The sequence below is a fragment of the Hydra viridissima genome, unplaced genomic scaffold (genome assembly GCF_058129835.1).
Source record: "Hydra viridissima isolate aposymbiotic clone 2 unplaced genomic scaffold, HvirCarnegie_v1 scaffold_5, whole genome shotgun sequence".
Lineage (NCBI taxonomy): Eukaryota > Metazoa > Cnidaria > Hydrozoa > Anthoathecata > Hydridae > Hydra > Hydra viridissima.
Genome location: NW_028324304.1, coordinates 10,539,577 through 10,562,216, shown reverse-complemented (window position 1 = coordinate 10,562,216; position 22,640 = coordinate 10,539,577). Strand labels below are relative to the sequence as shown.

Genomic DNA, 22,640 nt, shown 5'->3' with positions numbered 1-22,640 from the left:
ATATTATGTCCCTTTATTTCTTCAGTTGCCATACCGACGTTCTCTTTCACACTAATAGTTTCACATGATGCATTCGGCGCTTCGATTATTTCTGGTTGAATTGGCCAATTTTCCTTGTGTTTCAACCATATAGGTCCATTTAGCCACAAGCTTGATAATTTCTCAGGACTCACTCCTCTTGTTCCAAGATCACTTGGGTTTTCTTTTGTTGGGACATATAGCCATTTTACTTCTCCATTCAATAAGATCTGCTGAACTCGGTTCCTGACAAACTGTGACCAACTGCCCCTTTCTTTTAACCAGTAAAGTACCGCAGTACTGTCAACCCAATGATATACTTCAATGACATTATACTTGGTTAATGTCTTCCTAACATGATTCATTAACTTGCTCAAGGTGTGCGCTGCTACCAGCTCAAGTCTTGGAATACTAAGATCCCTCGGTGCAATCCGTGCTTTTGCTACAAGTAAGTTGCTTGTTTTTGAATATTGATGACTCACTGCAACGTAGACGCATGCACATACTGCTGATTTACTTGCGTCTGAAAATCCATGGAGCTCCATTTCAATGATTCTTCCAGACACGACACTCCGCGGAATTGAAATAGTTCTCTTGATGTTTATTGCCTTGATCCAGGTTTTCCATTCTTCTAAAAATTCATTTGGAATTTGTTGATCCCAACCGAATTTTAACAAGCATATTCGACTGTATAGTAATTTTCCAGTGATTAATACAGGTGCACTAAATCCCAATATGTCAAAGACACTGTTGAGAGCTGATAGCATTTTCCTTTTTGTTATTGCTCCTTTATTTCCGATAGTGATGCATGCCGTATAGTCAATCGATAGCTGATCCGATTCTTTGTTCCAAGGAATCCCAAGTATTTTTGTTGATTTAGCCTCAGCGTCGCTTTCCAGATTGCTGACGTTGCTATGCCATTTGTGCAGCTGGAACCCAGCTTCCATTAAGATTTGCGTTGATTCATTTTTAAACCTGATAAGTTCTTCTTCTGTTTCTCCACCTGCCTGTATATCATCGACATAAGTATCTTCTTCCAAAGCAAGCACCGTTTTTGGATAAATGTCCTTGTATTTTGATATATGCTTTTTAATCGTGGCGCCAAGAATGTAAGGACTTGAACTTGAACCAAAAATTACCCTTGTAAATCGTAACTCCGTTAATTCCATTTTCTTTAAGTCCTTATACCAAATTAAGCGTTGTGCGTCTCTATCCATTTCGTGTATTCTAATTTGTAGAAACGCCTTCTTCACGTCAGCTAACACGCAGAGTTTATTCATCCGATTTCGTATGAGTATGTCAAATATCAAAGGTTGCAGCGATGGTCCCACTTCTAGACAGTCATTTAATGAAGGTGATTGAGCGTCTTTCCTAGCTGAACAGTCATAAACTATTCTCATTTTCGTTGACTCAGCATTTTCTTTGATTACTGCTTGATGAGGAACGTAGTGAATAATTTCTCCCGTAGGTTTTTCTGGTGCCATTTCCAATATTCCCTCATTGATTTGTTCCATCATTATATCATTATACTGTTCTAGTTTTTTAAGTTTTTTCAATCGAGTTGTTACACTTCCCAATCTTTTAAGGGCCAGATTTCTGTTGTTTGGCAGTTGAACAATACCCTTTTTCCACGGCATTCTGGTTTCATAGTAACCTTCGTCGGTTTGATGCAGTTTTTCGCTGAAGTCTTGGTGGAACATTGACTCACTGTTTGTGTCTGATAATCCAAGTACTTCTAAACTACACATTTGCTCAAACTCATCACGACCAGTGTTCAATAAGAAACTTTTCTCAATACCAGAACTCAATTGTGTTCGTCTCCCAGAAAGAGTCCATCCCAACATAGTTAATTCTGCTCCTGGATCTTTATCCGGATTTTTTCCGAGAACTACCGGTTCCGTGGTTTTTATACGTTGATAATCAGCAGCACCGAGTATAATGTGAACAGGTTGAAGTTCGTCACTCCCTTCATCATCGCTAAATTTCAGTCTCCTTAGTCTTGCAAAATGCTTCTTAACATCCTTAATCATCGGATTGGGTAAAAAGGTGAGTATTTCTTTTTCTGCGTTGGTGCATTCAACCTTAATTCGAAATTCCGGTATCGTTGTTGATTCTATCGTAACGTTATAGATTTCCACACGCTTGTCCACCGTTCCATAGAGCTGTTCAATACTTTTATATTCCTTTCGTGTAGGTTTCAGCTTAAGTTTCGTAATCAAGTTTGTACATATATAGGAACTTCCACCACTCGTATCCAACATTATCCTTGCTTTTTCACCATTTACTTTTGCAATCACTGTCGGGTGAATAGTTGTACTTGCATTTAGCACCGCTCCCATGGTTTCTTTTTTATTTTCCATTTTACCATCCATCGTTGCGTTCCCATCTTGACAAATGGACGTGTGATGTTTTTTGTTGCACTTTCTGCATCCTCTTGATTTACAATTTGCCGCCGAGTGTCCGTAACCAACGCAGTTGTAACATAATCTTTTGCTTGTTAAAATTTCCCTGCGTCTTGCAACAGTTAGCACTTTTGTACAATCCTCGCTTTTGTGATTTTGTAACCCACAGTAGATACATCCATGCTTACCACTAGTTGCCATGATTTCTTTGTCATAAAGACCGCCATTGTGCTGTTTGAATGTAGTGCTTCGATGTTCAGAGGACCTTGACTGCACGTTTGTGTTCTTTTTATCGCCCTTTGTTTGTTCGTCGCTTGGGTTAAAAGTTGAGTTCAACGGATTCCTTTCAATGTACTTTTGTAACTTTTCGACAAGTTGCTCCAGTCCCCATTCTTCCCATCCATCATCGTTTTGTGTGAGTATTTCACGAACTGGTCCAAGTTTATCCATCAATGAATACACGAATGATTGAGCCGTTTGAAGTTTCTGCACAGTTTTCAATGTTCGTACAGTTCTCGCAAGCTTGTTGTAAAAGTCGTGAACTTCTTTGATTTTGTGCGTGCTGTGTATAGCCGTCAATCCTTCCAAATCTTTAATCAATGCTTTGTGAACCCAAATATCTTTTCCGTAAGTTTCTTGTAGTATGCGTTTAGCTTCATCGTATCCCTCCAACGAATGTGGTAAACCAAGTATGTCCTCTCTGGGCTTTCCTTCGACGAGTTCCAGTAAGTAATTGAATTTGCTGATGTTTGATATGTTTGAGTTGTCGACTTCTACCGTGAATTGATTCCAAAATCACAACCAGTCCTTATAATCGCCATTAAATTTTGTGATTGTGTACTTTTGTAGCTTGACGGATTGCTGAGTAGCTTCGTTTTCGTTTCCAAGTGATTTACGCATTGTTTCTTTCATTTTTAATTTCTTTAGATACCATTCTTCTTCGCTTTGAAGTTTTCTCAATGAGGCTTGTTCTGCTTCTTTCTGAATCGTTAACTGCTGTTCCATGATTTGTTTTTCATACTCGAATTTTCTGACGCATTCGTTTTTGTTTATCGAATCCAACTTGTCCACCATTTTGTTTTTGATTTCAATCGCTGCTTCTACTTCCATTACTGGTTTCGAAAGCCATTCTTCTACCGAATCGATGTTTTCGCCGTCGTCGAGCATTTTTCTGGTCAGCTCATCCTTTGCCATTTCAAATCTTCCCAATAAATTTGTTATTTTGTCCAGCGCTAAGATTATGCTTGATTTGTCGCCATTAATCGTGTTGCGTTCTATGCCTTTAATGTTTATTCTTATCATGTTGATTTCTCTCTGGTAAATTTGCTCTTGGTCCATTCTTCGCTAACTCGTAGGTTTCGTTCGTCCTGGCAGTAGTCGCCACCAAATAGTGTGGGGAATTATTTATACTTTCCCTGAGACACTAAAGAGTCACTTTTTGAACTTGATAATTTATTTTACATCTGACTGCGAATCAATTATTTTACAAAATACACACTCTTTTTATACACTTTTACAATCGCGTCATTTTCACACATTTTATACATTAACAATTAAATACCTTAACACCTAAAAATATTAACACCTTCAAACACGCCTTCACACAAACACACCTTCAAACACGCCTTCACACACCTTCAATCACGCCTTCACACACCTTCAATTACGTCTTCAAGACTTTATTCACGACATCATAATCTCATTCTATTTTAATTGTTTTGGCAATTTTAAATGGATTTGATCAGGCTTGCGGAGCCGCCCAATTTTTTTCACGGCTCCGCTCCGGCTCCGGCTCCCAGCAAAAACTCGGCTCCGGCTCCGGCTCCAGCTCCGGCTCCTCATAACGTCAATAGAAGAATAAGATTTAAAAGTATACCTTGCCGTCTATTCATAAATTTTTTAATGAATGAAAAATAAACTACTACATTTTTTTGAAGAATCAGTCCCTTTCATATACCCTTTCATTTCGTACTTGGAAATTTATGCCTTTGCCTGGTCATTTCTACAAAATTTTTTCAACTAACTTATTTAGCATCAAATTCCAAATTCAAAACGTTTTCTCTTTTTTTTTTCTGTCAATGCACACTCAAAAGTCAAATGTACTCTTTTTTCATTCGAAGAAAAACCATGCTATCAATCAAATCCGATTCCATATGACTTGGCTGGACTGCTCGCTTTTTTGCTTCCGAGCACGTTCCATTCGAATTTGCATCCTTTTTCTGGGACTCGTTTCCTCGGATTCCTCTTCATTTTCCAAACCACTTCCAGTACTCTCGCTAGAGTCATTTCCATGAAGACCAATTCCACTCCCCTCGATTTCGAACTTCTTTTGCTGATTGAGCTTTTTCTGGATCTTCCACAGAGTGTCTTCAACAATCAATTGAAATATTGTAAAGCATTTTTAATGTTTTTAAATTTCAAACAAATTATAATCTATCATATTCTTACAGTAAGGAAAGAAGAATGTCAAAAAGTAAAATTAAATGAAATAGTATTTTGAATTTCATTAAAAGTACGTAACTTCAAGTTCCAATTTTCGTTTAAAAAAATAATAGATTGAAAACTGAGATAAAAATCTGTTGCTCTTCTCCAAGAAGGCATTGATATTCACATCTACAAAGACAGCAGGACAAAAAAAGGGATTATCGAACAAAAGTGATTCCCGATGTACCATTGAATCCCTGATATTCTTCCCAAAATCAGACGTCTTGAATTCACCAGAAACTAGCTCCTCCTTCAGAATTTCCTAAATGTAAATAAAGTTCCCAGGCGTGAGATCCTGACTCTGGAATTATTGAGTTGCAACTGCCGGTTTCTTAAGGATTTTTGCAAGTTCCTCTATTTGCTTCCACTCGTAATTTAGAAACGTAAAGTCACGGGTTTTAAATTCCGCTTCCAGTGCATTCAGGACATCACGCATCTTAAGAAGTTGGTTGAGCATGTTGAATGTACTGGACCATCTGGTTGCATTGTCGATTATTGCAACCTGTAAATTTGAGAAATTTGAGTAACTTTTTTTAAATTTGATTGTTTTCAACATTCGAAAATGCATAATTGACAAATGTTAAATTCAAACTCAAGTTCAGATTCTTATTAATATTCATTTAAACATTTTCATTTATTGCGATTTGCGATTATATTGTATGTACCTTTTTAGTTTTGTGTTGTTTGCAAAATTCATTATCTTTCGACGTTCGACAAACTTTTGCTACATCTCAAGCTTTGCCAACCAGAGACTTAATGCCTCGTTTTTCCAAACCGTCTTTAACAGCCAGCTGCAAGGTGTGAGCACCACAACGTTGCAGATTAACGGTGCTCATGTTTTCCGATATTTCGTTGAAGTAAGGCCTCTGCTGTTCAAACACGTCGTCGTCGTCGTCAGTGATATAAGCATCCGGCAGATCACCTTCAATTTCAACCTCAAGTTCTTCTTCGATTTCGACGCCAGCAAGTTCTTCAGCAGACTCGTCAGTGACGTCACCTTCTTCATCTGTCTTTCCAAAGTCTCCAACCATTTTCACCATGTTCGACCCGTTATCAGTCGTAATTCCGAGGACATTTTCTTTCCTGATGCCATACGATTCCAGCACGCCTTCAAGAGATTCTTGATTTTGCTATCCATGAAGAACTGCACATTGACGCCAAGAAAGCTTCGATTATGTCTTGAAGCTCCGTCGACTTTCAGAAAAACCAGCTTTCCCTGTAGATTGGTTTTTAACTTAGCCCGCTTTTGTTGAGCCAAAGCCATGATTTGACTTCGAGCAGAATCCCGGTTGACTTTCAAGCTAAAATGTTTTGCCAAATCGCCAGTCAAAATCTTGATTCCTTCACTGCTGAATAGGTTAAAGGGAGCGCCGTTTTGAAGAATTGTCATGTTCATGCCTTTCTTGAAGTCCTCTTTTGAAATTGCGATGGTAACTTTGTTGAGAAAGCGATCGATGGGTGCTTGTACTTTTCTTGTCTCACTAGACGAGCCCTGATTTCTTCCAAAAACGGATGAGGTGCGTTTCTTTTCCTTTTCGGCCTTCTCCTTCTTCAGTTTCTGCTCTCTTGCCTCAACAATTTTTGTCAAAAGAGTCGAATGTTTATTGACAAAATGGCGTTTCTTGTTGGCGGTGGGTTTTTTTTTTCTGTTGCTCTTTTCCCTCGTACTGCATTTGCATGTTGCACCGCAAAGTTTGCTGACTTCCTCCCCTACACTAATCTCAACTTGACAAAAAAACACTTCGTCCTCTTCGCGATAAGCAAACCATTTCAGTTCATCATATAACCTCTCGTCTTCTACTTTATCACTCATGGTTGCAATTTGTAAATAAAAGAAATAGCGGAAAAATTCCAAATATATATTCAACTTTATATAAATATTGCAGGAGAAGAAAAGAAAAATACAAGATTATTTTTGGGTCATTGAATAATTTTGAAATAAAAAAAAAATGACGGAAGATAAGAATAAATATGGCACTTCATTCATTTCACAAGAATAAGAATTTAAAAAAACAATTTAAGCAAATATATGGTGGCGGCCATTTTTTTGAGATTTATTTTTAGACTAAACTTGTAAGTGATTTTATTGTATATGAAATAATTTGTTAGAGACTTAGAGAATTTTGAGTTTTAAGTTTCTTGAATGAAGTGCAGAGGTCGCTAAAAAAATGTGTCAAAAATTAATCTAAAATTTAAGGTGGTAGACTGCTAAAAAAAAAAATTTAAAATCTGACATTATTCCAATTGATTTTCTCATTTTAAACACGATAAATAGGATTAAAAAAAAAAAAAATTTTTTTTTTTTTTTCTTCTTTCTAATTTTTGGGCAAATTTAAGTGTTTTTAGGCCTAAAAAGTGCAAAGTTCTTGGAAAAGATATCTCAAAAAGTAAAATATATCAAGTCTCAAAATTTTACAGTTGTGTACCTTTTAAGTAGATAAATGTCCTGAGATAAACAAAAAATTTGAATCTTTTTCAATTTCGATGCACCATAAGCTTTTTCTATGCGTCTAAATTTAGGCCAAATTCCTGACCCCAAAACAGCCCAAAAAATTTAATTTTAATTTTTATCCAAAATTTCTTTATCTCAGGACATAAAGCTCATAAAAATGAACATCTGTACAAAATTTCAAATCAATTGGACAAATACAGCTCCCGCAATCTTATCCAGAATATGAAAAACGTTGATAGTATGCACTTTTATCGAGTTAATATATAGTAATAAACCAATTCAACAACGTTGTTCTTTCACACCATGTCATTTAAACATAGAAAAACAAAAAACAAAGAAGTAGCTATTGGTTTGAGTGCTTAGATTTTGTAAAATTTAGTTAAAATTGCCTTATTTTGACGTTGCTATGAGCGTTGCTAGGGGAAGCAAAATCACCCTACTAAGTTTAAACTGTTTTTTTAGGCCTTTTTATGTTTTTTTGTAAAATAATATGTATGTTTTTAAAAACAGCAATAGTTAAAGTTTTTAACTAATCAACTTTTGAAAAACTACTTTTTTCAATGTTTTTTAGCAGTCTACCACCTTAAAAAAAAAAAAAACTTGTTTAGTTCAAAATTTTTTTGAGAGCCGCGATCTACTAATTTTTTTCGGCTCCGGCTCCGGCTCCTGCAAAAAGTATCGGATCCTCGGCTCCCGACTCCGGCTCTGGCTCCGGCTCTGCAAGCCTGGATTTGATTATGATTTGTTATGATTTGCTGAATTTAAGGATCGGAGGTGTATAGTAAACAGCTATAACAAATGTTACCCATAAGATCTTATCTTTCTTCTTAGACCCATATATTTAATGAGTTTGGATGTCATCTTAAACATTAGAAAACATATTGCGTCGGCAATTAACCTTGCATTGTGATAGGCACCTGCGCTGATAGGTTAGAAAATAGTTTATATTCTCAGATTTAACGTTTATATATGTGTGTGTGTGTGTCTAAATGTTATAGAACTATAACATTTATACATATAATACTATTAACATTTATATAATTCCTGCATAAAAATCTCACATTCTAGAGAATTAATTACAAAACTCTTTCTTCTTTAAATAAAGTTTGCAGCGATCGTTGCCCACATATGGGCCTTGCTCAGAAAATTAAGTCTTTCTACTAAATCATTGGCATAAATTAATCAAATTCATTAGTCATTTTTGCTAAAAAATCTTTTAGTAACTTGTTAGCAGGGTCCTTAGACTTGAGACTTTGTGTTAAAAAAACATATTTACTTTGGTAATATCGTCCCTACACAAAAACCAAAGAGATAGTTCACTAAGAACTCTTGTCAGAATAATTATTGTACAAGATTTCCATCCAGTATTTCTTATTGTGATGGCAAAATAAAATCATACAAGATAGTCAGTAATTTTAAGAAATTCAAAGAGATTCATAATCCTTATAGTCATATTGCTTCCCTTAAAAGAGCATCAAGAAGAAGATCACCTCTGGTTTCAAACTCTGGGCAAGTTACAGATACTTACAGTCTGACAGATTCTCTGCTTGACTTTAGCTGTCCAAAATCTCCTTCTAGGTAGTTCACTACAATTGTGATAAAGGATTTGATCTCAAACGCTGAGGCTGTTCCTTGTTTTGGTGGAAGTTCTTGCAGCAATGAGAACCTTCTTAGTTATCTCCTTTTCCACTTTGAAGCATGCTGGTCTAAACTATTGTCTCGTGCTTGAGCTTTACTCATGAATATTAATATTTTTTATTGGGTCTAAGATTTCTAACTCAACTAATAATGCAAACTTGGATAACCTAAACTAGTAAAGAAAATGTCTAATTCAGTTAAGCATTTACTTTAAAAACAGCTCCTATATACCTAAAATGCCCATGCAGCATTAGGAAAGGATGTGTCCATTAAATTAATTATAGTTTTTCAACCCAAAATAAAATGAATATCTCTATGTGAAAAACAAACTATTCTTGGATATTACCAGATTGTGATTCAGCTCGCATGTTTTTTGTGAAACAAGTTTCTCATCAGAGAAATCAAGACTTTTATTATTTTTAAAGATTATTTAAAATCAATTATCGTTTAAAATCACACTGAAAGAGCCTCCAATAAATAACTTTTTATTTTAACTATTGTGGAGCATTAGATTGCTGTTCTTTAGTACTCAATTTTCGTATTCTTCTTTCTCTGAACAATCTATTAATCTTTCTCTGAACAATCAGTTGCATGTTATGATCATAGTTGTGTTTAATCAAAAGTTGTTAAAAAAACTTAGTATAACAAAAACTTGAATAAAAAAACAAAAATTATCAAAAAAAAAATTATAGTTCCTATTTAGGAAAAAATAATTTACAGATCTATCTAAAAATTCCTTTTTGATCTTAAAGTTCTTATTGCTACACAAACTTTTGTATTTGTAATCCAGACGTTTAAGCTTTTACATTATGCTTTTCTCAGAAATCAAGTAATGACTGAAAAATACTGATTTATAAATATTTACAATTTGCCGGAGAAAGCATTACCTGTATTTGAATTACTAATCTCCTTATTTCCTTTGTAGATAACATCCTCTCGTGTTCGAGAGCATGAAATGTTTGGTTTAGTATATTTAAATCTGTTATCGCTACCTGAGGTCAGATAGAATTAACCTGAAGGATACTGTAATTACATGTTACTTGGTTTGAATAAACAAATCAAAGATTGAAATTAGATAAAAATGCAAATTATAAGACATGCTGCAATTAAACTGTTTAAAAACTGACTATAAATAATCACATAATTTAGAAACATCTTGACTTTTTAACACTTTCTTTGCAGCTTGCTTCACATTGAAGAAATTTAAAATCCATCGAAAAGTTTTCAATCTGAAAATGTACCTTTTTTTTTTTTGTAACTCATTTTCTGTTATTTGTTATAAACAAAACAGCTAAAATCAATTTAATTACAACTTATATTTAGGTTTCTTAACTAAATATATATTCCAAGACACTTATATGATAAAATAATAAGACGGCGGTCCTGGTTTGTTCGAAACTTGATATAGATCGAAATTCATCGAACAATTTTAGTTTGAAAACAAAAATGTTCAAAAGTTGTAATTCAGTTCAAATTTGTATGGTTCTAATTACTGTGGATGTCTTATGCGTATAATATACAACGGATTATCATAAATCCTTCTTCCTCGGGCGGCAAATGTCATCATATCTGATGATTTATTACCATCTGGGTGTCGTGATGCCTTTCTGGAACCCTGATTACTACTAGAACCAAGTCTCGGCTTTCGAACTATGTTTTAAGAAAATTACCTGGACTACCGATTGTAATAAAAATCTTTCGAACTTACTCTTTTCCGAACAATTCTACATAAATTTTATTGTATATTCGATTTAACATTTCAGAAACAAAAAACTATTCAACCTTAAAATCGGAAGAAAAACCGACCATTTTATGAACTATGTATATTTTCAAACTAACCACTACTGCTCTGATTAAGATATTTGGTAATGTGAATTGCATACTTAATGAAATAATCTACTTCAAAATCTACAATAAATATAATGCTGGTTATTAAGATCAGTTAAATGATGTTAGGATCAATAAGATTTTTAATGTACTCAAATGAAGCATCAGGACATTTAATTAAAAAGATAATCATAAAACATCTAATCACTTGTCCGTAAACAAAGTTGATATTTCTTTTATATTAAGCGTGCACATCCAACATCTAGCAACAATTTATTCAGCTCGCAATTATGTTCTGCAAGAGATACTTTTGGGTACGGAAACGCATAATTTTATACTACTTTTGCTTAAAACTTCCACGACTTCGTTTTGAAGTGATTAACTTAGTGCTTTACTAAGTGACTATAACTCTACGAAAAGATTTCAAAATGTACCCGGCTTTACTCTTAACGTGTTTGGATAAGTTACACTTGTTCAATTTTCAATTTTCACTATTCTTTTCAGATTTCAATGATCTGAGTTCCCTATCATCAGTGATTATCAATGATCTGAGTTCCCTATCATCAGTGATTATTAACAATAAACATTGAAGATCGTCTTGAATTCTCTTCAAAGTTTGAAACACATGAGTTTTTTGTTTTTCAGTATTTGTTTTACTAACATACACTGCAAAAAATATATATGTAATCATACATTACATGTAGTACTTGTTTTCCAAGATAATAAAGCTGGGGAGTAATATTTGGCTGATAACTGATTTAATTTTTAGAAGACATGCCGCATGTCATCATATTGATATTTTGGACAGAAAGTTGAACTTTATTAAAAGTTCTGTCTGGTTTCCAAACGTTATGTTTGGTTATCTGAATAACTAGTCGACTCTTAAAATGACGCCTTCTTTTTATTCTTTTAATACCCTCTATCTGATGAAATAGTTTTGTAATAATATCAACTCCTTTTAATTTTGTTTTAAACAAAAAGCCAATTTAATAATAGGCTAATATTAAAATGCGTCTTTGTCCTTATATGAGAAAATATTTAAAAAATTCAACTATGAAAGATTCAAATCCGTCTGTATTTATAAGCTTTGAAAATACTTATAGGAGTCTGGATCCCGATGATGACTCGTTTTGACAATTGGGATTCATTTTTTTGGCAAAAGTCTTTTAAAGAATATGAAAACGGTTTTGGTTTGCTAAATCAACAATGGATTGGCTTAAAAAAGCTAAATGAAATTACCAGCTCGTTTACAACTGATATGAGAGTTGATTACACGTTCAAAGATGATGTAGCATTTAGCGTCATGTATTACCATGTAAAGATTTACTCAAGTGAATATGGGTATGCCTTCGACTACATCTCATTCAATTTAAAGAATAGTGAGTTAAAATACCTTAAATATTTTTTCACAACATTAAAAAAGTTTATTTTCATTTAAGCTACTCACGTTCGATAATTTTAAAATCACGACGTCTTTTCTGCAGGTCCTAAGACAAATTTATTTTGTAGATCATGAAATATAATTACTTGTTAACTCTGAAAATAATCTGGTAAGTTAAAATTTAAATAAAAATTAACTCTGGTGAAAAATAAGATTTTTATCTTTTTAAATAAAAATGTAATCACTTTAAAAGGAGATTTTGTTCAGTTAATTATGTTAATTTAATTAATAATGAGTTAAAAAAAGTCAAGTTAGAATTTTTCTCTAAGATTGGTGACTTGTACACAAAGTTATTTTTTAATTTGTCAAAAAAAAAAAACGCTCTTTAGTTCTAACAACACGTCCAACTTTAACTATTCAAAAAGTCATTTTAAGAAGCCCATCCCTTTTTTTTTGAAAACTTTTGGCCATAAAAACAAGTCTAGTAAATTACCAGGAACGAGATTTTAGCCAAGAGTTTGCTTTAAAATACTCGCTGCACTATAAGTTATATTTTGATACTTGTTTTAAAAAGGCTTGATTTAGATAATACATATAGAAGGATTGCTACTTGACTATTTCAAAAACCTTCAGTTAGTTTAAATAATCAAAGCATTCAGCAAAAGAACAAAACTTTTATACTTACATTATCATGTCGCTCCTTGGACCATATCACTCCTTGGACCATAATTTTATTGTCAAAATTTTTCATTAGAATTTCGGAATAAAAATTCCAATGAAAAATTTTGACAATAAAATCATATTTTCACAAAAAAAAAATTCAAATAGAAGAGTGGACTGCTCTTCGCAATAATGAAATAAATAAAACATAAACCAACAAAATGATCAAAAAATGTGCACTGAATGACATTTTAAATGTTGATAAATAGAAAGAAATCATATTGAATGATAAGAATGATTTTCAGTGACATAAGCTAAGATTGTGAAGTGATGTGCAATACATTAAATTAAACTTAGGAAAATCATGCGTTGACATCCAGTAAATAAAAATATGATTTTTATACGTTCAAAGTATCATTGAGTTCCAGTATTTAAATAAGTTTATCTGTACTTTTTTTTTTTTTTTTTTTTTTTTTTTGATTAATAAAAGTTGCAATAGCCCAGAATAAAACATCAAATGCCGCTGTTTTGAAGAATATCTCAAGCTAAATTGAGAATAATAGGTTTGTAAACAAAAATATATTAAAACTTATTTTTTCGTACAACTAACAAAAAAATTTTTTTTTCTTCAAAATTGCTTTGCTGTATAAGGTTGCCTGATTTATTGATTTGATTTTATGAATATTAAAGTTTTTGAAAGATGTTTACAGCTTTTTAAAGATATTCTTAATAAAGAAAAAAAAAAAAAAAACTCTACCATATCTTTTCGATATTCAGTTTTACCTCACCAATTCAACCAGAGCGTTAACAATGAAGTGAGTTATTTTCTAAAAAAATAAGTATATTTATGTAAAGAATACTTTGTTTGATTGTTAAGTTTTCTTTTGTAAACGAAAGTGTTAAAAGGATGTTTGTATTGATTCCAGCTTTTGATACAAATCCATTTGTTGAAAGGAATACATCATTTAAAGAATGTGGTTGGTGGACAACTGCTTGCAATTGGAATACTTACTATCCGACTTCCACTAATACCATTCAGTTTGGCTCAGTTAAGGACTTGAAATCTATTCAATTTTTGCTAAGTACAAAGTAACGAACTATAACTGCATTCCCAGTTTATTCGAAGGTTCCGAGAGGGGCTTGAAGAAACGTCGTTTGTTTCTGAAAAGCTCCATATACACACATACACAACACGCTTTTTATGTAAGTGTAAAATGACAAAATCCACTCATGAAAATCAATAATATTTATTTACGCTAAAACGGTTTTTTATTTTATTTTAATTTTTTTTGAGAAAAGAATGTACAACCTATATTTGAGGATGACATTTTGCTTTTAAATTGAGAAAGTTAATTGCTTTTTAATGTTTCAGTTTTATTTAAATACATTTAGATTTAAGTAACTCTTCTATCCCCTCACTATAATAGGTTCTACAACTATTTCTTTATTATGTAAATAAGTTTTTTTAATTGTTTTTTCATGGTTAACTAGCGTGGGTTTTTTTTTTAAGTGATGATTTATAAAACTCTATCCGTTTTTAGATATTTGTAATGTGGAATTAACACCATCTATCATTTCCCTTCACACCTTTTAAATAATCTTACGCACGTCAAAATCTTTTTTTTATTGTTATTTTAATATACGTTTTTCCCTTTTAAAAAAAAAATTTCTTTTCTTTTGCAATTGTAATGGACCGTTCCCTCTATAGAAAAAAACCGCGGTGCATTTTGGTCCTTGTATTCACCGAAAATAAACAGATTATCAATGTCTTGTCAGCAATAAATAAAGTTGATAGCTATGAAACTAGTTTAGAAAATGATTCAAAAACTATTGATATTGATCCATGTTTTTTTAAAAACATTTCAATCGCTACTCAACCAGTATTTCGAGAAATATCTTGTCAGTTTAATCAAATAGATACTGAAGAAGTTGTACAAGAACAAATAAGCTCTTGGTCAAGATGTCTTTTCTTACTACCTAATATAAGCCAAGAAAAAATACACAAATATTTAATTATAGACGATAGTTCGACTGATTTCGGAGCTAGAGGTGCTTTAAAGCATAAAATCTCTGGGTATCAGCTATTTAAGGAGAACTTCGTTAAAAATTTAGTTGTAAAACCTAATGTCAAGATTGAAATAAATTCTTTTCTTGATAGAGCTAACGTTTCAGCTTCAATGAAAAAAAATCAGTACCTTATTTATGTACATTTTTGTCAAAAAGATGGAGATATTTTGTATGCTAAATGTAATTGTAAAGCTGGTATGGGAGGATGCTGCAAGCATGTTGCTGCAGTATTATTTCAGTTAAATGAATATAAGCAATTAAGTTTAAACTCTGTACCATTCGATAAAACATGCACAGAAGTGTTACAACAATGGCATGTTCCTGCTGAAGGAAAAAATTCAGAACCAATTAAGCTTTCTAAAGTTTCCTTTGAAAAGAGTGATTTAGAAAAGGATCTAAACAACTCATGAAAGCGTCCTTTTGTATCAGGAAATAGAAACTTTTGTGCAACCCCAATTTTTGCACATAATCCAAGCAATGAAAAAATTAAAAAACTGTCTGATAGTTTAGTTATAATCTAGGAGAAGGAATTGCATTTGCAAATCTTTTAAAAGGAAACAATTATCATTCCACGTCCTACTATGAAACATCAATATCTGAATATCAGCTAAATGTAAAAGAACTCTATTTAAATTCTGATGTTATGTTTAATCTTGTTGTTACCATAATTAATGGATTTGAAGTAGAATTCAGTGATTCATTTGAATTTGATGAAACTCAATGTTTATTTCAAAATATTTAGTTCTATCAAAAGAGAAAATAAAGACTTTGGAAAGAGCTACTTTATCACAATCTACAACTTTATGGCTTGAAGAAAGAAAAAATTGCTTGACATCTTAGACTTTGGTTTTGTTATTAATAGACAAAAAAATATATTTCCTGCCTCTATTTTGAATAGAATTTTGAAAAACAATAAAAAAAGCTCTTGCAACAAAGCTTGTAATTGGGGTAAAATAAATGAAAACACCGCAATAAAAAAGTATGAAAATATAAAAAATGTATCAGTAACGAGATGTGGATTTATCACAAACCCAAAATGGCCTTGGCTCGGTACAAGCCCTGATGGAATTGTATTTGTAAATGAAAAAATAAGGGCTGTTGAAATCAAATGTCCTCATTCAAAAAAAGATTTAACTATAGCTGAAGCTTGCCTAGATAAAACATTTTTTCTTTCTGTTGTTGATGGTAAAAAAATGCTTAAACAAAATCATGTTTATTTTTATCAATGTCAAGGTGTTATGGCATTATTAGAGGTCACAGAACTAGATTTTATAGTTTATACTGAAAAAGATGTTTTTATCAAGAGTATTAAATTTCTTAAAGAGCAATGGGAAAAAGCTACTTTACCAAAATTAACTAAATTTTACTTTGAGTTTATGCAAGAAAATATATTTGCAGTTTAGATTAACTGTTTTTATATTTTTTACAAACATTTTATTTATCTGAAACAAGCTGTGGTAAAAAGTTTGCTAAATAACAACAAACTATCCAAGTTTTATTAATTTCTGGTCCCATAGACAATTTAAATGGTGTTTGTAAAATTTGATAATTTTTTATTCGCTGTATTGCTCTTTCTACATGAATACGAACAGCATCAATTTTTCTAGTTTCATTCTCATCTTCTAGACTGAGTTGAGCTTTTCCATTTAGAAATGGTGGTATATTTAATGAAGCGTTTTCCAGTAAATCATCAGCAATATCAAAACCTCTATCTGCCATTACACTGTCTCCTGGTTCAAGCAGGTTGTATATGCCACAATCTTTAGTAATTTGTTTGTCCAAAAAATGACCACAGTATAAATCAGAAACAAAAGTTATGGCTCCATTTGGTGCTATTCCAATTAATCCTTTTGCTGTATTTTTATGTTTATAATTAGAAAAAGTTGCAGACTGGCTTCGAAAAGATGTAGGCATTTCGATAAACAGTTCAGTGCAGTCTAAGATTACCCTTGTTGATTCATATTTTTCTTTAAAACATTTTGGCATTGTTTCTTTTACAGTTTGTTTTGTTGCCCAAATTGGTAGCATACGCATTTGAGAATGCAAAAAATCAGTCCATATCACTATGATTCTACTAACATGACTTGAGGATATGTCAAAGCGCAGTGCCATGTCTTCAGCCAAAAGGCCAAGTCGAAATGTTGTTAAAACTAAAAACAATTCAGACTCTGAACTCTGAATTATGCGTCCTCTTCCCTTTTTATTGTAATTAAAGTCTGTTGTTTTTTCAATGTTCGTATTTGACCCCCAATATATAAGTTTGCTTGCAGCAGGTTCTAAATATTCTAGTAAAACTTTAAATAGATTGTATGATTCAAAGCCAGTATAAAATTTAAAGTGGGCTTGATTATGTCTAAATCTGTCAACTGTAAATTTTAATTGATTGATAGTGTGATTTTGGTTCATAATAATATTTTTCATTTCTTTCCTTTAAGTTTTTATAATGTTCAGTTTGTCCTTTAGGATAATAATTTCTTTTTTTAACTTTTCAGGCTCGGTTTCTTCAAATGAAAAATTAACATCATTTTTTTCGTTTTCAATTTCGTCTATTTTTCTTTTATATCCAATAGAACTATTTACTGTGATTCTTGGTTTTTTTATATTGTCTTTAACTTGTTTTGACAGTAAAGATGGACAATTGTTCATATAAGTCTTTTTTCCTCCTGTAAAGTGGACTGAACAAACCCGATGAGAAGTAGAAGGAACAAAGTTTTTCCTACTAATTAAAGATAGCCATTTTTTTCTCAAATTACTTTCCTTTGGGATGATGTAAAACGATAAGTTTTTGTTTTTGAGCGAATTATTGTTGCATAAAGGAACACAGCAAGTTATGCCACCGCAGGCTTGGTCGGGAAAGGCGTGCGATCGCACTCTGATCTTGACCACGCATACAATATTTAATTGCGAAAACTTGCCCACGGCTTCATAGATGTTTTGAGAACATTCAAATATGTTTCCATGTTTGTCCGCATAACAAAAAGTTTTAAAAATACACGCAAAATAAATAACTTTCATCTTTACTAATTAAATGATTTTATATTGGCAAATGCTTTAAAAACGTTCGCTAATATAAATTTGTTTTATTTTAATACGTTGACTTATTGTTCGAGCCACACACACACAGATATTTAAAAGATTTAATAAAATGGCAGCGTATAAACTTTTTAATAACATATTTTGATCTATATTGTTAAAAAGTTTTATAAATACAGCATATGATATACATATATTAGCTTATAGTATGATTAAACTTTAATCATAAAAAAACGCTTTCATATAGTTTGACGTATTTAAAATTTGATTTTGGTTAGTAAAATAAAAAATAAAAATAAAATTCATTTGGAATGTAATTTGTTTGGATACTGATCATTATAGACCGCTAATTCAGGGGTCTAGCTCATTGCGGAATTGTTTTTAACATTTTTAAAGATACTGCTAAAAACGTTCTAACATTGTCATAGTAACTGAATGATTTAATTGTTTCTTTTGTTTGTCGTACTACAAAGAATTGTATGTAATATTAGGGAGTTTTGTCACGTGACATTTTATCGCGGAAAAAATATATCGTACATTTTTGAAAAACTTTGTCCAAAAAACGCAACAAATGATTTTATGTAGGTGTTAAAGAATGAAAACCCACCCATGAAAATAAATAGTATATACGTATATATAGATGTAAGTTTTTTTAGAAAAGGTTGCACTACAATAATTTTTTTGGGGACGTCGTTTTGCTTTAGAATTGATAAAGTTATTTAATTTTAAATGTTTCATTTTTGTTTATATACAAGTAAAATAAGCTAATTCTTTCGTCCCCACATAAAAATAGATTCTGCAACTATTTATTATGTCAATCAGTTTTTTTTTTTTTTTTTTTTTTGGTAGTCTAATAGGGTGGGTTTTTTTGTTTTCTAAGTGGAGATTTTATAAATTTCCCCCGTCTTTAGATATTTTATTGTAAACGCAACTTTTTACGCAAGAAAAAAAAAAAGGTAAAAAAATTTTTTTTTCGGTGCCAAAAGTTTAACGAGATAATTTAAGGAAATATTTTATAAAATGTATATGAGTTGAAAATATTAAAACAAGAATATCTATGGAACCAAATAAGCTACAGGAGTGGTTGAAACCATTTAAAAAATAAAATATATTAAGTAATGCAATGCATTTTTAATAAAAAAGATTTACATTGGCTATAAAAATTGCCTAAACTCCCTAGTAATATGTAAAAACAAAACTCAGGCCAACTACGCAAAGCGCGAAATGGTTAAAAAAAGATTGACTTTTTTATTTATTAAATAAATCAACATAAAAGACGAAGTTTATTAATTATTCTAAACTTAATTTATAACAATTTAATCAGGCAGCTTTTAATTTTTGTAAGTGTCTCTCATAGGTCCAGTTAAACTTTTTTGCGCTTGACTATTTTTTGAAATGTTCTCAAAACATCTATGAAGCCGTGGGCAAGTTGTCGCAACTAAATATTGTATGCGTGGTCAAGATCAGAGTGCGATCGCACACCTTTCCCGACCAAGCCTGCCACCGCTGTATTTTGTTGTTGTTGTTGACTCAACAGTAATATTTTCTTTAATAGAATGAGTTATTAGTTTATCACAAGATATTGTATCATTTGAAATCATTTTGAAAAGTCTTTTTAAATTAAATTACTTGACTGTTTATTTTAAAAAGCTTTAATACAGATTTGTTTGTTTTCGGTGAATACAAAGACCAAAATGCATTGCGGTTTTTTTCTATAGAGGGAACGGTCCATTAGAGAAAGTTTAACTTTTACAGGGTGACCAGAAAAAACGAAGACAAACATTTTTTATCATTTTTTATTAAACCAACAAAAATTAAGTAAAATAACAATGAATAACAACAACATGGACAATGAATAACAACAACATGGGCCGCAGGTCTTCTGGCGACAATCAATCCCTTTCCCGGCGCAGCGATTGCTTCAGCGACTCCAAACTTATGTGGCGTGTAGTACAGGCCCTGGCCTCCAAAATTGACCACACGCTGTAATCCGTCGGGTTGAGATCCGGCGAGTAGGGCGGCCATTCCGAAGACGCGATGAAGTCCGGAAAATGGGTCCAACACTAGTATTGAGTCGTTTTCGCCTTGTGAGCAGGGACAGAGTCCTGTTGGAACGTCAAATTCACATCACCAAAGTGCTGTTGGGCCCACGGAAGTACCACAGTCTCGAGAATGTCGTGTCGGTAGACTTCTTGGTTGATTTTGACTCCTTCATCCACGAAAACGAGGGGTGTGTTACCTCTAGTGCAGCTTCCCCCCAGACTATGACGGACTGCGGATTTTAGCAGTGTTCGACAATGACCGACGTGCCGGGAGCCTCAGCGGACCAGCTCCTGTTGTTTTGGTGGTTGTGTGCCTGCTCGACGGTGAACAGCTTCTCGTCCGTGAACAGGATGCACTCCTTTCGCTGAGCAGCGGCCCGACGCTTGAGTTGGCGACTTCTCTGGAGCCAACTCAAGCGTCGGGCCCCTGCTCAGCGAAAACACGTTTGTTTTCATCGGTGAGCAATTGAACTTTTTGGAGCTTGTAAGGCATGAGGTTAAGTTCCTTTTTGCCATTTGTCGCACCGACTCACATTTCATTCCGGTTTCAAGGGCGATTTTTCGCATGGAGATCCTCGAATTTCGCTTGACTTGCTTCCTGATAATCTGGCGGTTGGCGGACGTGTTGACGGTGCGTCTTCTACCACTTCCTGGACGGCAACCATTGTGGGCGAGCTCCTTGAAACTATTGACGGCCTTGGACACAGTTTGCTTAGGCACATTAAGAAAGTGAACAATATCACATAGACGCATTTCTTTACAAAACAACTCCAAAATTGCACTACGTTTATTTGACATTCTAAAAATATAATATATTTTAGAGATATCAAACTATATATTAAAAATGCTGAAGAGATGGTTGAAACTCTGAGTATGCTAAAGAGATTCTTGAAATCATTTTTGAAGGGAATATCTTCTAGGTTTCAATAATTTAAAGTAAAAAAGATGTTTGCTTTAATTGTACTTTAAATATTAGATGTTTGCTTTAAATTCACTAATAAAATAAATAAAGTAAAATGAGTGATGTGTAATGATTTACGCATTAAGAAATTTATTTCTAAATCACTCTCTAATGAGCCGTTAGAGAGTGATTTAGAAATAAATTTCTTAATGCGTTAAACGAGGTCCCATTCGCGCACCAGTTTTTCTTCATTAATGCCATGTTGGCCTGAGAACTGGCTATGCTACCCAATTTTTTGTGTGTTTTCACAGTTTTATTGCGAAGAAATGGTCTCAGATATCAATTTTTGGCAGAAGGATACGACGTGCTTCAGTACCATCAATTATATATCTATTCAACAAATTATCTCTTATTCGCATACAAAAAAGCAGACAGTTTTTCTTGTCTTTCTTAGCTCGGGCTTTTGCATTTTATCTTTTGAAAATATAACAAACTTCTCCAATTTTCGGTGCAAAAATAGAGAGTGGGAGGAAGGAATCATCAGTTAAATATATCCTTATTAATAAAAAAAATAAGACACACATTATTAGCTGTACTAAAGCTATTGTATATTCTGAAGCTATTGTATGTTACTGTCTTTTAAAATACATCATTAGACGTCTTTAAGTCATCTTTAAGTTGTCTAGACGTCTTAAAGTTGTCTTAAAGACGTCTTATGTTGGGTGGATTGTATATTCCAAACTACAAATAGCTTTAATAAAAAAAGATAAATTTTAGGTTTATAGCATAATTAAACTTTAGTTCTAGGTCATACCTATAACCAGTAAGTCTCGTAAACGTGTAAGTGGGACTACTTTTGCTGGAGGCTATTAAAAACAATAACAAAAGAAAGTCAAGGATATGCAGATACACACAGAAATATATATATATATTTTAAAAAAAAAAAACGCTTGCGTGAACTACTAACCGCCATTTTTTTTTTTTTTTTTGTTATTGAGTTTAACAGCGTGCTAGCCAATGATATATATTAACTAGATTTCTAACTAGAATTTTTTCTAGTTAACTAATTAACTATATATATTTTAATCCACTAGATTGAAATAATCAAGATATTTTAATCTAGTAAATATAAATTATTAAAATACATAATACTTATAAAGTAGATTTTTAAATTCACTTAAAACAAAAAAATTTCGAACTGAAAATCGGCCTAACTATGATCTAATCCAAATTTATGACTTAATGATACATGTACAATATACTTATGAGATATTACATTTATATAACATTTATAAAGCATTAATAATACATCTATCATAAATTTATAACGCATTTATCATTTATTTGTAATATATTTGAATATATTTATAACATATTACTAGTAAAATGCATTTGAAAAAATTTTCACATAAATGTTTGTGTAAAATCCTGAATATTGGATAAATCCTTAATAAGAAAAGTGGTAAGAACACGCCTTCAATTATTTAGAAAATTAGTTTTAGTTTTGCATGACCAATACGGGTTTTTTACCCGTCTTTTTTTTTAACCAAAAACTCCACAAAATTTTTAGTGCAATTTCATACTTTCGCGTTAAAAAAACTGCGTTTACTAAGTTTATCATCATAATCTGCATATTTTTATGTTCAAAAATATGAAATACTTATTGAGAATATTTTTAGAGCTTTAGAGAATATTTTTACTTATCGAGAATATTTTAATAAAAGTTAAAATAACA

General features: G+C 32.3%; 2 protein-coding genes across 2 annotated transcripts in view; one reads left to right on the top strand and one right to left on the bottom strand.

Annotated features, from left to right (window-relative positions):
* The window catches only part of LOC149888590 (uncharacterized), a 63,250-nt gene that overhangs the window by 17,840 nt on the left and 22,770 nt on the right, over positions 1 to 22,640 (top strand). The window contains exons 6-11 of the mRNA XM_090089097.1: positions 11,925 to 12,200; positions 13,789 to 13,951; positions 14,670 to 14,911; positions 15,086 to 15,307; positions 15,451 to 15,651; positions 15,935 to 16,182. Coding sequence (XP_089945223.1) covers positions 11,925 to 12,200; positions 13,789 to 13,951; positions 14,670 to 14,911; positions 15,086 to 15,307; positions 15,451 to 15,651; positions 15,935 to 16,182 — 1,352 coding nt within the window. The remainder of the gene's footprint in view (positions 1 to 11,924; positions 12,201 to 13,788; positions 13,952 to 14,669; positions 14,912 to 15,085; positions 15,308 to 15,450; positions 15,652 to 15,934; positions 16,183 to 22,640) is intronic.
* On the bottom strand, positions 14,635 to 17,782 carry LOC149888592 (uncharacterized). Its single transcript, XM_090087151.1, has one exon. The coding sequence runs from the start codon at positions 17,348 to 17,350 to the stop codon at positions 16,364 to 16,366; it is 987 nt and encodes a 328-aa protein (XP_089943277.1). The 5' UTR covers positions 17,351 to 17,782; the 3' UTR covers positions 14,635 to 16,363.

Bases quoted from the DNA above. Each gene is read 5' to 3' on its own strand.
- LOC149888592 (XM_090087151.1), bottom strand. From the start codon at position 17,350: ATGAAAAATATTATTATGAACCAAAATCACACTATCAATCAATTAAAA.